Genomic DNA, 17315 nt, shown 5'->3' on the forward strand with positions numbered 1-17315 from the left:
AGTTGTCACAAGAGGCTGGTCTGGGCTCTGTGCCCTTCTCTGCCAGTTTGGCATGAGGCTGGTGCTGAGCAGCTGAGGCAGGACCACAGCGAGTGCTGAGTACCAGCAGAGCAGCCATGGCCTCCCAGCACACAGGGGCTCACAGGAGAAAGAGAAAGGCCACATTTTAAAATGCAGGTGGTCAGGCCCTGCAAGAGGCTGCCCAGGGAAGCTGTGGCTGCCCCATCCCTGGAAGTGCTGGATTGGAGCAACGTGKTCTAGTAAAAGGARTCCCCACCCATGGCAGTGGGGTGACACTGGGTGACCTTGMAAAGTTTCTTGCAACCCAAACCATTCTATGATTRTTTGGAAAACAGCCAGTTAMGAGGGCAAATGGAAGTTAGATGRGCAGTAAGAACAAGCAGCATTAAAACACCAGGATACACTTTCAAAAGCAGCCCAGTTATGCTGCACAAGTTCCCTGGAAAGCTGAAGCAAGGGGGTGGGGCCCGTGTCTGCTGCAAGATGAAGGTTCTTTCTCTTCCCAGCCCTCCCTGGTCCCTGGGGTGCGATGTACATCTTCATTACACAGAGGACTGAGCCTGAGCTCATCTGCCCTCCTGGCTCTGTGGACACAAGCTCAGATTCAGGCTGAGGACAAGCTGAGCATCAAGTGACCTTCTGGGTGTGCAGGCTGATCCCTGCTCCAGTGCATCCCTCYCTGCCTGCAGCGTCACAGCAACAGGTGAGGTGTCATGGTCAAGTCCTGCAATAAATCAGCACAACGCTGAGCAGCAGCATCTACTCACGCCACACAGGGATAACTGACATTTGGGCTTGACCCAGGAGTGACAGGGGATGCAGGAATCAAGGGCTTTGCCATTCTCCCACAAGGATGTATGTGCAAGGWCCTTCTCCCCGGAGGCAGCCTGGTCAGGGGCTGGAATCAGCCCTGCAGGACACTCCCTTGCTCTGACTGCAGACAATGCTCTGCTCAGGAGAGACTCGTGTCACAGGACTCGAGGCAGGGGCAGCGCCATACAGGTTTTACTGCAAATCCTTTAGATACTCCACATTTACTGAGAGAAACACCTGACCCCACTGTGCCAGTGTGCAGGGAGGGCAGAGCAGAGCTCAACCACCACAGCTTTTGCTGCTGCTTGGTGCTCTGGGGATGACATGAGATGTGGCAACACACAGGGAGCAGGTTATGGTCCAAAGAGGACAAAGAGGAACAGTCCAACAGGACTTGGGGACAGGCTGATAACAGACATCCAGCAGGACAGGGGAAGGGCAGTGCTGCCATTTCAGGGAGAAAGAATTCTGCTGCTTACAGACCTAGCAYTCTTTCTCCAGTAGCTTGTACAGGGTTAGTCCCACTTACAACAGGATTAAGAAAAAATCCTTTCTTTTCTACCCTGTTCCCAAAAAATCTGCCTTCTCTTCCATGGACTTTGTGCACCTTCCAAAAGCAGCTACAGCCAGAGGTGTTTGGTGGAGAATTTAACAAACCATGTACAACATCTCTGGCATGTGAAATGTTCTTACTATTTTACAGAGAGAAGAGTCAACGACTCACACATGGGGTAAATGTTTGGAACAGCTGCCTGGCTGGAAAAGGGACTCCATCTCAGCTCCCCAGCGCAACCCCTGTGATGCTTGGATGCAGGTTCAGGCAGCTGCTCCTCACCCWGGCAGGACTTGCAGAAGCATGGAAATGGCCTGAATACTCCCAAATAGCCATGTGCAGATGTGTCTGTCTTTGAAAATCTCTTTTTTGAGTGCTGGAAGCAGAGTTAGATGCTGTGACTGTAGAGTACTAGTCCCCATGGATAAGCACTCCTGATATGAGGATGAATACATAGTTCACCTTATGTTGTCTCCAAGCTCCAAGGTCAAATGCTACTGTCCAACTTGAGCTGTTATCTGACATCAAGGATGGCTCGGGAATCAGCAGCAAAAAAATATCTGATTAGAAGATCATCCAGTGTCTATAAAGTGGAATGCTAAACGGGATGTGTGCCAGAATAAGTGACCTTGCACTTCCTTCAAGTTAACAAGTGGTGATCGCAGTGGAGAATCATCACAATTATGGCACAAAGCATCCCTGTGCAGCAAGAAACAGGCACTAATAGAAAACCTGGTAGACCACGCCATTTTTTTCACATGCTTTGTTTCATTGCCTTAAAGATATTGACCCAGAAACATATTAAGAAGGTCCATCCAGGAACAAGCTGGCTCAGACAGCYACCATTAGATCTGTGAAGAATCATCATATGAATCATGGAATGGTTTGGGTTGGAAGGAACTAAAGCCTCATCTCATTCCAATCCACAGGGACACCTCCCACTGTCCCAGGCTGCTCCAAGCCCCAATGTCCAGCCTGGCCTTGGACACTGCCAGGGATCCAGGGGCAGCCACAGCTTCTCTGGGCACCCTGTGCCAGGGCCTGCCCACCCACACAGGGAAGAATGCCCTTGTTTTTCTGCTGAAGTACTCTTAATTCAGAGTTTGAACAACTCTTTTTTGGTGTTTCRTATTTCAATAACAAAGAGGGAAGAAAATTAAAGGGAAACAGAGACAGGACAACTATGGAAGCAGAACCTTGCTGCTGTAATGAATAATAGTGGGGAAATGTCTTAGAGCAAATTTTAAAACTGRGGAGGAATGTGGCATACCCAGAGTGATACAAACCTTACTGAGCTTAGGTCTGTCGTAGGGCAAGTGTCTGTCCATGGTGCACATCACGATCCGGTCAGAGAAACCCTCCTGGCGCAAGGTCTCTGCACAGACCAGCCCAGCTGCCCCTAMGGGAGAAAGACACCAGTGACAGCCATACGTATGTGGCCTTGGGAGGTCWGTCCCCTTGGCTGCTAAACCCACTGGCATTGACTCCAAATCACTATCTCCACCAGCCCTGGCCTCACTCCACAGCCTTTCCTAACTCAAACAGCTCACATGGGAAGCTGGCTGAAGAAGATGGACCGGGCAGGAGAAGGGACCCTCTATCTACAGACTGTGAAATTAATCCACTTGTCTGTCCCTAAGCTGTCACAAACCCACAAAGAGCACACCTGAGAGTCCTGCCTACACACCTCTCACCATCTCCAGGGCACAAGAAGCTGCTCAGACCTCAGACTTCTCTAGCCAGGTCTGCACACCCAGCTCCTCATGAATTTATGGCCAAGCACAGAGGGCAAGGTAGCCCTCCCTTCTCCATTGCCAGGGTGTTGGTTGTGTGACTCACCACAGAGCATTTTCCATGCTATTTCTTTAAGGGTTTTTTATTCACTTGTTTTAATCACAGAACAAAAAGGTTAAATCTAACAAAAAGCTGCCTTGGGACATGCTGTTCTGCTGCAGCCAGGCAGCCTGGCTGGCATGTCCCTTTTTCCCTGGCTGAACTGGTGAGACTGGAGAGCTCAGGTGAGAAGTCTGGTGTCTTTTCTCAGCCAAGGAAGCCTCACTCCATGGTAAATGTTTTTAGTGCTACAGATTCTGTAACGCTTCTGAGAGAAGACGGATCTGGACCGTATAATGGTTTGGTCCATCAACAAGACACTCCCACTGACGGAGTGGGAAGACAGTGGAAGAGGAGCCAGGTGGGTGGACATCCTGTGCATGCTGCTAGGAGCATCCTGAGCCACAGATGACGCGGTGCTGATGTCAGAATGACCCTCATATGAGCAAAGAGCTGCAGTGAATTGCCCTCAGCTCTGCTGGGCATGGCTGGATCTCAGTTCCTGCCATAGAGCTAGACRGGCAGGCTTTCCCTAACAATTTTCCCCACAATTACAGCTTTGAAATCTCCTTTGGTGTCCACCAAAACAGACTTTGGTCTGTAACACWCCTGTAAATTTATCTAGTAAAGCCTGAGGAACTTTCTTCAGCAGTGGCTAATGTTATCTGTGGAGTGACCTCGCTGAGGATCGTGATGACTCTCCAGACCTGCAGCACACCAAAACATTCTAACTGACCTCAAGGAGCAGCATGTCCCACCTTGGCATTCAATCAACAAACAGCAAGGGCACAAGGAAGGGGAAAATGTCACCCAGCAGCAAGGAAAAAGCCAGTCAGGCTKGTTTTCCCCTCTGCTCAGGCTGTGAGATGCAACTTAGAAGGTTCCAATTTCCACAACTTGGATCAGGTGACCTGGGGACACAAGTAGGAACAACCTATGTGCCAGGAGCAGATGTTTCCTCCAGGTATAGAAGCGCCTGTCCTCTTCCCACCCTCTGTTTCACAACAACATGGCCCAGCCTTGGCATCTGACCCATCCCAGAAACTCCATAGATAGGCTTCACCCCATCAAGCTTTCTACAAAAATGGCAATACACTAATGAAGCTGGGACAAGAGAAAATAGACCTTGGCAGCTTTGCTGTTTTTGGMTGGGATCTGGTATTTGCTAGGAAGGTGGAAGAATTTATCTTCAGAGAAGCATCTTGAGATGAGAACTTTGGAGCTGCAACGGGATGAGATGTGCAAGGTCCAAGGGAAAAAGGTGTATCAATGTCACAGGGACCTGAAAAGACTACACTCATCAGCTGTGGAAACCAGGGGTTGCTGATGTAACTGGGAAGGGAGTAGCAGGAAGAGGGCTCGAGGTTCACYCCAAAGTATGGCAACAGGGAACTACAAAGCCCCACAGACTGGACCACAGGGCACCTTTGGATCATTAGCATGTAAGGCAAAAAGGTTCAGGAAGGCCCTCTGGGCTGACCCTTTGAACAGGGAGGAATGTAGGAGGGGTGACAGAGGGTGCAGGGCACACAGACACCCCMTTCTTGCACCCCTGCCTGGCAGGGGACACACACGGTGGTCCCAGAATGTGCCACCCCTTACCTGCACCAATGATCAGSACGTTGGTGCTACTCAGGTTGTAGTTGCTCAAGGAGATGCACTTTGCCATCATCTTTGTCCTCCGCTGTGTCTGAAGAGCCTGTGTCACCACCAAAAAGAAGAAAAGTGATTATCTTTTCTCAGCATTACCCTGGGCAGCCAGGCAGGGGTGGGGACAACTGCAGTAGTGTCATAAACCAGCTTGGTTAGGAGGGGAACAACCACACCCTTGTGTTGAGCTAGGACTCCAAACCCCTGCTCATCCAAATACCATTCCAAAATCCAGTGCACTATCCCTTACAAGGTGTAGAAGAAAAATAAATCCATAATCTTCCGCAAAGCTATCCAGCTATTCAGAGCTGGGGTGGTGGTGRGGGAATAAAAAAATCAGGTGTGTCCTTGCACAATTCTGCACCAAATGCAAGACATGAAGAAGCTCTGTCAGGAATTTTATCCTAACCTGAGCAGAGCTTGTACACCTGATATCCAAAGATGATGGACTTGTCCAATYTGCTGGACTGCAGCCATGGACCTGTGCCAGTGCAGCCGTGCTGCACAGACCCCCTATTCCTAGTCATTAGAGGCCAAAATCTGTTCCTGGTAGAGCAAACAGATGCAGTCGCCCCTCATCACATCTCCAAATCAGCTGGAGTTGAAGTGCTGCCATTCAGGTGACCTCTCTGGATCTAAACCAAGTGCTCTAARGGCCCACTGGGGCTCTGAGCMACTGGATTTGCACAKGTGTACATTCAACTGTGCATCAAAAGAAGGCTTTTCATGGAAAGAAAGATGGCAGTGGCCTGAATGGGCTTCATTCTGCATCCCATTCGGGCATGAGAGCCCTTTCTACCCCTGCATCAGGTTCCTCTCCAGCAGGAGCTGAGGTGTGGGCTCAAGAGGGAGCACAGGTGGCCTCTGTCCTTCAGACAAGGCCAAAAGGCTGGTGGAAGAGGCCTCTTCCCATGGGCCAACTGAATTAAAAGTTGCTCTGAGCTTAAGGAAACATCAGACAAGTGCAGGACWAACACCTGTACCACCTGAAAGTATGGACAGCCCAGGCCTGGGGTCCGGCAGGTGCAGGGAGGCTGGGTCACAGGGAGRGGGGCACAACAGCTCTGCCCTGCTCCAGTTGTACCTCCATATGAGCTGGATACTCACACATCCCTGTGCCCAGGCCAGAAGACCAAAGACAAACATTTCCCCCCACTCCCATGCACATACAGCAAAGAAGCATTGAACAAAAGCATTGGCCTTGATTTTCAGATATCAGTGGGGGCCCTCACCTGCTTGCTCGCTCGGATGTACACCTTCTCCTTCTCAATCTTCACCTGAAGGTGACAGAATAGCACTGGTTTGCAGGGCAGCAAGGGCTCCCTCGGGGCAACAGCTAAGGAACGAGGGGTTGTGGCACAGGGTCACCTGTGGGAGCAGCTCRGGCCATGGCAGGGCTCATCCCAGCTCCAGGCTGTGGGGTCAACCATGCAACCACACTCAGTGTGTCACCTGATTTCYAGCCCAGACTTATATCTGGTTTCTTATTCCCACCCCAGCTCTGCTCCAGAGACCTCCCACACTGGGCACCCCCAGCTTCCCAGGTGTCAGATGCCTGCGGGTGGGTGCAAGGGAGCTGCTGGAGGAAAGAGCTGGAGGAGGAGCAACAACAGCACATCCTTGGAAAATGTTTGCTCTATACCATACAGAACATTGCCTATTGAAATAAAAAGAGTCATTTTGCGGGTGACCCAAGCTGAGTGACGTGGTTGATGCTCTAGAGGGAAGGGATCGTGCAGAGGAATGTGGGCAGGCTGGAGAAGTGGCCCAGTGGGAACCTCATGGTGTTCAACAAGGCCAAATGCAAGGTGCTACACCTGGGCTGGAGCAATTCCCTTTATCAGTGCAGGCTGGGGAATGAAGGAATTGGGAGCAGCCCTGAGGAGGACTGGGATTGTTCAGCCAGGAGAAGAGAAGGCTCCAGGGAGAGGTTARAGCCCCTTCCAGGGCCTAAAGGTGTTCCAAGAGAGCTGGAGAGGAATTTGGGCAAGGGATGGAGGGACAGGACACAGGGAATGGCTTCCCAGTGCCAGAGGGCAGGGATGGATGGGATATTGGGAAGGAATTGTTCCCTGGGAGGGTGGGGAGGCCCTGGCACAGGGTGCCCAGAGAAGCTGTGGCTGCCCCTGGATCCCTGGCAGTGYCCAAGGCCAGGCTGGACATTGGGGCTGGGAGCAGCCTGGGACAGTGGGAGGTGTCCCTGCCATGRCAGAGGGTGTATTGAGATGGGCTTTAAGGTCCCTTCCAACCCAAACCTTCCCAYGATTCTGTGGTTTCCTCTGCTGCTGCAAGGACAAGGATCTCACCTGGAACCTGGGTAAACTATCCAAGCCAGGGAAGTCCTCGATGTCACCTGTGCYGATATTGAAGCAAGCTCCATGCCAGGGACAGCGGACTCTTCCTTTGGACAAAACCCCTGCAGGGAACATGGCATAGCAGGGTTGGTGCTGCCCTGCAGCTGCCTCCCACCCTCTGAGATGGCACCTCTCATACAGGACACATGGCAGTTGATGTGAGCCTGGATAGGCAACAGTGGAGTTCTCTCAACATGCACATTGGGCGGGTTCAGCTGTTTGGGACCAACTTCGATCCCATAGGAGAGCAATCCCTTCTAAAATGCCCTGGGATGGCAATGTCCTCCAGTACCTCTAAGCACAGCTCCAAAGCTGTCTGCTCTGCCTTGGGTATAACCTCACTCCCCAGCCAGCATGGGGCTGCCATCCTCAGGGTCTCATGGTCACCCTTACAAGCCCCAGCAGCACCCAGAACAAGTGGTGCCTCCAGCAGAGCGTCCCTGATTTAGAGCAYGTGTGTTCCAGACAGACCCTGGCACAGCCAGGCACCTGCACATGGCTGGGAGGCACTGGCATGCCCCAAGCCTTGTGTTCGTTTCTCTAGGTGTTGGCTCACAGGCTGCTACCTTGGACCTCAGCTTTCCCTGCCACAACGCCAGGGCAGAGCATTGGCCACCATKTGGCCATGGACTGGCCTTGAGCTTGTGTCTCTGCTTGCTGAGGCACAGCAGTGCCACATCTCATCCCCATCACATGAGGGGTGTGGGGGCAGCCCCTGCACCCACTGCTGCAGCCAAGTCCCCAGGGAGATCGCTGTGTGACAGTCTGAGGGATTCACCCACAGSTCTCTGAAAGGGCGGGCAGCTCTCACCTGCAGAGCAGAACGGGGCTCCTCTGCCCTGCTCAGGGTGCTGCTCGCCCCACGCGAGAGGCTGAGAGCATGGCTGCTACAGCCAGCACGGCTGCTGGGCCAGCAGTGCCCAGAGAACACTCAGAAGRATGCTCCCCCATCTTCCCCAGGATCCCACCTCAAGCAAAGTGSCCTCCCAACCCTAGTTTGGGTGATCCACATCAGCACACAGCCAGGCCAGCAAYGCCTGCTGCCATTGCTTAGGCTCAGGGCAGGGATCTGGAGCCTYTGCTGAGAAGTGCCAGGATACGCTATTTTTAGATGGGAAACCACTGCACCTCATCCCACTTCCATCAATAACATGAGCAACATTCTTTTTGCTACTGAGAGGATCCCATCAGCTCAGAGACAGCTCCTCTTTCCCCTCAACCAGAAAAAGCCCCAGACCTGTAATCAGCAGTGGCAGCTGCAAACCAGAGCTGGCAAAGTTCTGGTTTGGGGAGTTTTGTGCAACTCCAGATTGCTGCCCATGCCTTCCCCAGCCAGAAGATGCCCAGGTGATGCTGAGTGTGCAGTGCAGCACTGCTCCATGCTTAGCAGCACAGTCAGGGCTGTCCTTTGCCCTGTGATGCCCTTGGTTGCTCTCCAGGACATGATGCAGACTGACCTTTGACCAGTGGAGCCCCATAGTGGGGGCACTTGTGTCCCACGGCATGGAACTCGCCATTCTCCTTGATGAGCAGAGCCTTCCCACAGCCCAGGTCCACTTCCCGCATCCTGGGGAGGAGGAATATGGAAACAGATGGCAGAGCATCCCCCTCACAGCAGATASCACCACTTCACCCTACAACCCAGCCCGAGTCCTGCCAGGCTCCCCTCCCTCCTCCTTCCACTGCTCATTACTGGCTTCAGGTGACTACAGCTGTGGGTCACTCGTCACCAAGCCAGCTTTGGCGGTGGCTGTGCTGTCCCCAGCCTGGGGCACATCTAAGCTGGGCCATTGAGCAGCAGCATCTAATTTATCCATCATTGTGTTAAGAGGTGGCTCAAAGCACCTCCCCAGCTGCCGGGGTAGCCGATAGTGGGAGCAATAAACCAGACTGGTTTGGCTGTGACCCCAGAGGCTCAACAGGCCCCTGCCAGGTTTCTGTTCAGTCTTTCATATCAAACACAACACATTGCAAAGCTGAAAATCAGGAGAGGTGACTCTGAACTTGAGGTCTGCCTCCCATACCTCAAGGGTTTTGCTCTGGTCCTGGCCACATTCCAGGACCACTTTTCCTGATGAACCCCTCAGGACAGCAGACRTGTGTGTGTGACCTTCTTGATGTTTTCCTCAGCTGCTTTTGCAGAGTGGAGCTCACACAGTGACATCCTGCCAGCACCAGGCCCCTGGGCCCAGCTCTGCTGGGTTMAGCTCTACTGTGCAGAGGAGCCAGCAAACCTCGAGCCATTCCTATCAAGGGGTTCAGGTTCTCTTTGAAATGTCCCAGTTGCTCACAGAACAAGGGGGRATGATCCTAAACTAAAATAGGATCAATTTAGATTACATATAAGAAAAAAGTTTGTACAATGACAGTGGCATTGCAGCAGGTTGTTCTGGCTGGAATGGCATAAGACAACTCTAACCATACCCAGTTTTGCAAAGCTGTCAGTGGTGAACTGAGTGGTGCTGTCACACCGCCTTTGGTGTTGAATTATGCTAGATCCAGTCTGACTCAACTCCAAAGATAAACATTCTCATAGCAAGAGGAAGATGGGGCAGATATGGTAAARTATCCTTATCTAAAAATGCTAAGCTGGCACAGCTGGCCTGCAGATATCTGACTGATAATCACTTTTTACTCTAAATGTCCTGTCCCACTTRCAAACAGCAGGTTCTTCAAATATATCCCTTCTTGGAGCATGTGTGGAGATTCCTCCCTGGGGAAGTGACCTCAAGGTCACTCTCCAGACTGAGTGAAGGAGATTTGCCCACAGTGGTATGTCTGGGTAAGTGACGTCAATCTCTGCTTCATAACTGCAGGGTTTTTCTAGCTTTAATATAATTACTTAAATGCACTCTAATATTAGTTTTATCTTTTATCCTGTATAGTAAATTATTCTGATTAATATCTTTTTGTCTAATCATTTATCATAATAAATAATTTCATTTTATATAAATATATCTGGTTTGCCATTCTTATGCCTGCAGGACAACGTTGTACAAAAGGTTCAATGATACCTTTGTAATTCCTTAGACTTAAACCATTAGCAAATAGGGCTGGGATTGAATCCAGCCACACCAGGCTCCTCTTGGAGAAGTTGAGAAAGCCAGGGGGTCCTTTCTGCACCTCCTGACTCAACAACAGCTTCTCTCACAAACTTTGTCTGAAGCTTCTACTCCACCAAATTGCTGTAGTCAGCAAGATGGCAAACGATTTTGAGAAAGAGACAAAAGGCTTAACAGAACTTTTRCAGTGGCACAGAACATACATTGACACTGATAAGCTTTGGTCASACAACAATTGGTGTGAGTGGGAAAGGATGTGAGAAATTAAATAAATAAAGAGAAATTAAATAAAAAACAGGGGTCACTGGAAGACAAAMATAAAGAAGTACCATGTCATGTACTGGGATGATGCTTAAAGGCTGCATGGCAATAGAGAGAACAAATTACAAGAGAAACTAACAATCTGAGACATGAGATAAAAAACAGAAGACATGCACACCTGTCTTTACAATATCAAAATGACCAATTAAAGCAACAGTTAAAGAATTCAAGGAAAAGACAAAAGCCTYCAGAGAAAAATGATAAATGACATTATAAAAAGCCCACAATGCTGAAAAAAAGTGAAAATTAATTGTATCACCTGAGGTCTGAAATGGTGATTTTTGGGAAAGCCCTGATGAAAATGCTGATGAGTGAGAATGGARTTGTGATGAAACAATTAAATCTACACCTCCTAGAGAGGAAGAGATTCTATATTTAAAAAAGAGACCCATAATTAAGACCAAAGGGTCCAAATTATCCCAAGGAGGACAGAGGAGGAACATGGACCAAATTATCMCCTGAGGTCCCCTGCAACTGATAAATCTACAGGAAAAAATATAGAAGAAATCAGGGTMGTCAGAAACTGAGTATTTGTGGAGAGTGAGTCTCTCTGAGGAAGCTAGAATATTGCTGAATGGAACTCAAGCTAAGGGATACTGGGGGCCAGGAGTCTTATTAAATATGGAACCTGAGACTGCCAATCAACCTCATCCAGTAACAAGTGAGGCTGCATATTGGGCAGGAGGAATAAATGTTATGCAAAAAGGAGAACCAGTTTCCATACCCATGCAGTCACCTAATGAAATCTCTGCTGTTAGAAAGGCAGCTTTGATGTGAAAACAGAAAGATTCCAGTCTCCACAGAGGTGGGTCATAACATATTGACTTCTATTGAGAGAAGCCCCTACAATGACAAAAATTCGTTTAGTGGGGTGAGGAGATGAAATTAGAAGGGGTGTAATGCATAATGAAGATTTACAAGATCCCCAGGTGATTATCCCCACATGGGATAAAATTCTTTGATAGTTTGAGAACCAGACAAGGAAAATCTGCTAGGAAAATGTCTTGGGTTGATTTTTGTGCCAATTCTGTATTCCTGTATTCCATCAGCTTTACGCCCAAAAGGTGCCTGTGCCTTTAAATGCGACCCAGAAGAAGGGGCAGGGGCAGCGGGGAAGGCAGCGGGCAGGTGAAAGCCGGGCTGCCACACTGCTGCAGGCTTTTTGGAGCTCAGCTGAGCGCTGAGGGAGTCCTGCTTGCTGCGTGCAGGGGAGTTACATTGYTGCCGCTTACCTAGCTTGGGTTTGTTAGCTTGGGCAAACAGCTCTCCCTGGACTGCTATCTCTTCTGCGACTCGTGTGATATTCTGGAGCGGATCAGCAGGGCTGCAGTCTGAGAACCAGGAGGCAAGTGCAGCCAGGCGCCAGCAGCGACAAGCCGCGCCGCTCCGCCTCATCCCGGATTCCAGAAGAAGCCAGGATGGTGACAGAAAAGCACACCGAGCTCTCTGTTTCATCCACAGCGAGGAGAGGACTGCCACCACGTTGCCACTGTTGCCTGAGCGGCCATGTRGACTTTTCTTTTGTTTCTTCTTTTTTCCCTAGGACAAGAGCTGCGCCACCTTTCTCCACACCAGGTGGCTGAGCAGATGGGGGGGACGGGGTGGCATGCGTTCCTGGACTTTTAAATATCTAACAGTTACTTTTTATCTGTGTCCTGTGGGCACCTTGTTTTGTTAATAAACTATTTTTCTCTTCACTTCTGCCCAAACATCYATTTCGTATTGGTGGGAAAAAATTATCAACTTTTTCACTTCGGAGGAAACRTTTACCCTSTAACATTTTTCTCTGAAAACAATGTCTCAAACCAAGACAGAAAACCATTGGAGAGCAAACTCAGGCTATTAAGAGGAGCCTAAAAAATTAAATGCAGATACCTCCAGAGTGCTGGATGAGGAMTTTTAAACATACCCCATTCAAGAGAAATGAAAGATCCAAACTCTGCTCACTTCTGGGCAGAGTGAAAGGAGCTGTGGAGGATGGCAGTGACTTCAGGTATTCCTTGTGATGCCCTCGAGGACAGTCCAATGCAGGATAGCAGACTTAGTCAGTGGTGCAGGATGGGGGGAACACAAGTAACAGAAACCCTCCATAGGAAAAACACAGCCCCCCTCAACCCTTTTGAGTTAACAGAAACATGAAAGAAATGCTAAAGTCTGGGCAAACTTCTCACCCAGCACATTATAACCTATCAATGGTCTGATGGGGATGGGCCCCATATCTACTTACCAGTAGGACCTAGAAAACAATATTTGAATTTTCTGATTAATACAGGAGTCCAAATATCTCYGATCACCCCCACAGGTGCTGAAAAAATAAACTTATGTTTTGAAAGAATCCATCTAACAGGACTCCAAGTATTATATGTTACACTGTCAAAGTCCAATTATGCTTAGCTGGGGATAAACAAATGACCGCACACATTTGCAATCACAGACCATGAAGAAAACATTTTAGGATATGATATTCTTAAAAGAAAAGTTTGGCAGTCCCCAAGAGGCGTGTTTGGTCATCCAGACCTACAAAAATTCCATTTAATAAATTTTCTGGATAAAACAGAAAATTAATCTATTAAAAATTTAGAACAAAGAGGTATTATATTTAGGACACACACCCCATGTAATTCTCCCATTTGGCCAGTGAGGAAACCAGACATGAGCTGGTGCATAATGATTGATTATTGGTGGCTGATAATAATATGGCCAACATAGGATAACTCATCCCAAACACTGCCAGTCACAATGCCACCCTGCAAGCAGCTGCACATGAATGGATGGCAGTTCTACATCTAAAAGACRTGATCTTCATGGTTACATTTCAGGATACTGGAGAAATCATATTYCTSGRTTTTCTATAGAGCAACACCACTGAATTCATTAATGAGCAAAAGCCAGACTTGGGAGCGGGAGTGGCTTAATAGTCACAAAAGGCTTTGCAAAYGCTAATTAGAGGAGTTAAAAATATATTAATCATTTGCGGCAGTTCATCCCAGTGATCCCATAATAGCTGAATGGGGTTTTGCTGAACATGGGAATTCCTGTAACATGTTCCAGAAAGGCCCACAAAGACCCAAACAACCRTTAGGGTTCAGTCCCGCAGCACTGAAAGATATTGAGAAGAGATACACTAAAGGGAAATTTTGGGAAAAGGGATTATTATCTCATGTGTCTCAGGAGCCACAGATCAGTTGGGTATAACTGAATGGCCAGTGAAAATTGCAAAATTACAGATAGCCATGATCCCAGATTTGCTGGTTTTGCAACAGCTACATTAAGCTAGTCCTGTAGTTGATGTTCCTGCAGTTGTGTCACACTCTGAAGTTAAAGGTGTCTGGTTCACTGATGCCTCAGCCAAACAYATCGACAGTAAATGGAAGTACAGAACAATTACCAAGGGAACTTTATGAACCTGTGCCACRAACATTTCAGGATACTGGAGAAATCATATTCCTGGATTYTCTATAGAGCAAGAACACTGAATGCATTAATTAATCAGACTGAATATTAGGGAAAGGTTCTTCTGTCCCCAGAGGGTGCTGGCACTGCCCAGGCTCCCCAGGGAATGGTCCCGGCCCCGAGGCTGCCAGAGCTCCAGGAGCGTTTGGACAGCGCTGCCAGGGATGYACAGGGGGGATTGTTGGGGGGTCTGGGCAGGGACAGGGGTTGGACTGGATGGTACTTGTGAGTCCCTTCCAGCCCAGGATATTCTATGATTCTATGGATGGGGCTCTGAGCAATCYGGTCTAGAGGAAGRTGCCCCTGCCCACAGCAGAGAGTGGGACCAGAYGGCCTTTAAAAGTCCCTTCCAAGCCAAACCATTGTGATTCAATGATTCCATGGAGTGGCACTCTGRACCAAAGTACGATTAGCACAGCAGGAATTGTTTACAACACTGAGCTTGGCAGTTTTTTGGGTTCACTGGGCCACACRGCCCTCCTTGACCAGCTAAGCCAGGCTGAGATTCAGCCCCATCCTGGCTAAAAGCATCTCTTTGCTGATCATGCACCTCATTTGCAAGCCAGAAAGAGCTACTGAGCACACCCATATGCTGAATAAACAACTGATGATGCCATTAGCACTGAAAAGCAGCGTTTCAGAAAATCCTTTCTACTGCCTTTGGGTTGTCCAAAAGGTGCTTCACAGACCTCTGTCCCAGCAGGGATGAGCTGAGCAATACACGTCTGCACCAGCTGCAGTGCAGGTGAATTTACCCACAGCATCTTCCAGGGATGTTTTGCCTCCTCTGGTACCCAGTGACTCTGGCTCTGCCTGCTGCAGTCTGGCTGGGCACAGGCTCTGCACTGCAGCTTCAACATGTGCTTGTATTTGCCACTGTTCCTATGCCCTGCAGACTGTGTACAGACATGGCTCATGTTGGTAGCCACGTTACACTGGTCAGCGGCACTATCCACTAGAACACCAGTCTTTCAACCATCCATCATTCCCAGAAGGCTGCTCATTAATCCTCTTTGCAGGCTGGAGACTGGGGKGCAGAAGGTTCTAGCACTGAGGCCTCCACTCCTCCACCTGCCCAGACCTTGGCCAAAGACATTTCTGCAGCTTTACAGAYCAGTGCCCAAGCATTGCTGAGTGACACTGATGCTGATATGCACTAAGCAGGTATTTACTCTCTGCCTTCTCACTATGCCTCCACTGGTCCACCAGCACATGCTGTCTCTTCTCACCTTCTGAATGCTCCCTTTCCAACCAACAGCCCCAATACACCCTCTGCAATCCATGGTCTGCCTGAGGCACTGAACCTCTTTCCAATGCAATTATCAGCAGCTCCTCCCCAGTGCAGAATCTTCCAGCTAACCATGGAGGAAAGAAATGGAAATGAGGAAAGAGCCCTTGTTTTGTATGGAGCTGGACAGGAAGCAAAGCGTTGCTATTCCCCAGAGACTTCCTCTCTTCCAGCCAGAAAAATTATCCCCACACGGCTTGATGTTTATCTCRAAATCCTGGTTGTGCCCACTGCATGCAGAGGACCATCTCTGCAGCTATCCCAGCACTGCTGCCTTTGGGGTGCCAAGCACATCACTGTGCCTGTAGCAACCCCCAGCTTCTCAAGGAAGTCACTGTCCATGTGTGATTCTGGAGTGCTGTTCATGCACGCCTGGTTCCAGGGTCTCAGAAGAATCGGGCAGACTTTGCATGCTCATTCCTTCTCAGATAACATCCCARCTCTATCCCATTACTTGCCCCCAGGCTACACAGACACTTGCCCCACTGCTTCACAGCCATGGAGACGAGAAYGGGGCTGTGCCCGCCAGCACTCCTGTTACAACCTTCAAACACACCTYAAACAAGACGTGGGGCAGGTGCTTCACCTGCATCAACTGTCCAATGACAAATGCTCAACTTCCCCATTTCCTTGCCACCTTGRGTGAAAAACAGCCGAGTTCACCATGCCTACCCTTCACCCCAGTAACTCGGAGATGCAGCTCTGCTTCCTCCTCAAGTTGAACACTTGGTACTTGGAGCTCTTCCCTCCGCACAAAGGGAACGGAGCAGTACAAGTCCTGCTGCATTCCTCAGCTGATAAAACCTGTTCAATGGTGACCATAACTCTCTGGGAAGATATGATAAGATAAGTTAAAGAATTTACAGCTTAGCCAAGGAGGTGTGTGAGGTKAGAGAGTCAAAAACAAGACCTGGCGTCTTCAAGGCAGTACACAGACACCTGTAAGGCTCCCATCCTGCACTCACTCCAGACTGATCCAGAGAATGATTTACACTGCCCTGCACCCTGCAGAGTTTGTTGACTCAGYTGGGAATTTGTCATGCTATCCCACCCCACTCCCCACTAGGGAAGCACCAGCTAAAACTCAGTTCTGGCCGGCAAAGGACCTTTGCTTGAGAGCTGTGGGAGCACTGGGGGCTGTTTTCTGTCCCTCCAGTTTGCCTGCTGTGGGAGGCTGGCTGGGTAGAGCAGCACTAGCTTATTCTCCAGTAACTTTCTGGATGTCAGTTCTGCTGAGGCCGTTCTGGTAGCAGAAAGACAGAAAAAGTTGGGCAGAAAGCATCCTCTGTCCTTGCAGACTCTACTAATGCAAGGCAGCAATGCTGGAAGCCTCGTGCCAGCACCCTGAGCTGCTGCCGTGCCCAGGCACACCCCTGCCCAGCACACTTTTTGGCAGAATCATCCTGGGAAATCCCTCTGGGTACCAGCACCAGGGGACTCCTCTGGCTTGGCCCATTGCTTACATGAGCTGTGGGACCCTCTTGCAGAACTCCCATCTGGATGGGACTCAGTCTGCTAAAAAACAGCTGCTCTCCACCTAAACCATCTGGTGCTGGCACACCTGCTGTCAGACTCATAGCATGTTGCAGCACCTGATGCCAATTCCTAGCCCTGGCTTTAGCTCAGGARCTCCCTGCTATGGCCACCTGAAGCCACGTATGTTCTCAAAGGCTGCTGCCAGCTCCTCCTTACCTTCCCCGCAGCCAGCAGAACTCTCCAAACCTTTTCATTTATCACACTCCCTGCTCCCCAGTCAGTCTAGCTATTCACAGAATCTCAGGGTGGTTTGTGTGGGAAAAAACCTTAAAGACCCTCTCATTGTACCCCCTGCAGGGGGACAGGGACACCTTCCATAGACCAGGKGAGGCTGCATCTTAACCCTGGAACAGGACCCTCCCTGTGCAAATAGTATTTGCCAAGTCAGTCTCCCGCTTTTGCTTCACTCCACCTTCAAGAAAATTCCAGTT

The 17315-nt window shown here is 49.6% G+C and overlaps 1 protein-coding gene across 5 annotated transcripts in view; it reads right to left on the minus strand.

The window, feature by feature from the left end:
• AIFM3 (apoptosis inducing factor mitochondria associated 3) overlaps positions 1-17315 on the minus strand; it is a 41090-nt gene that overhangs the window by 15020 nt on the left and 8755 nt on the right. For all 5 annotated transcript variants that reach the window (XM_057381914.1, XM_057381913.1, XM_057381912.1 and 2 more), the window contains exons 3-7: positions 8682-8791; positions 7177-7286; positions 6103-6147; positions 4823-4919; positions 2674-2786 (exon numbers count right to left, since the gene is read on the minus strand). In XM_057381914.1, the coding sequence (XP_057237897.1) occupies positions 2674-2786; positions 4823-4919; positions 6103-6147; positions 7177-7286; positions 8682-8791 (475 nt within the window). The remainder of the gene's footprint in view (positions 1-2673; positions 2787-4822; positions 4920-6102; positions 6148-7176; positions 7287-8681; positions 8792-17315) is intronic.

The sequence above is a fragment of the Malurus melanocephalus genome, unplaced genomic scaffold (genome assembly GCF_030028575.1).
Source record: "Malurus melanocephalus ecotype Western Australia unplaced genomic scaffold, MMel_1.1 scaffold_540, whole genome shotgun sequence".
Taxonomy (NCBI): Eukaryota; Metazoa; Chordata; class Aves; order Passeriformes; family Maluridae; genus Malurus; species Malurus melanocephalus.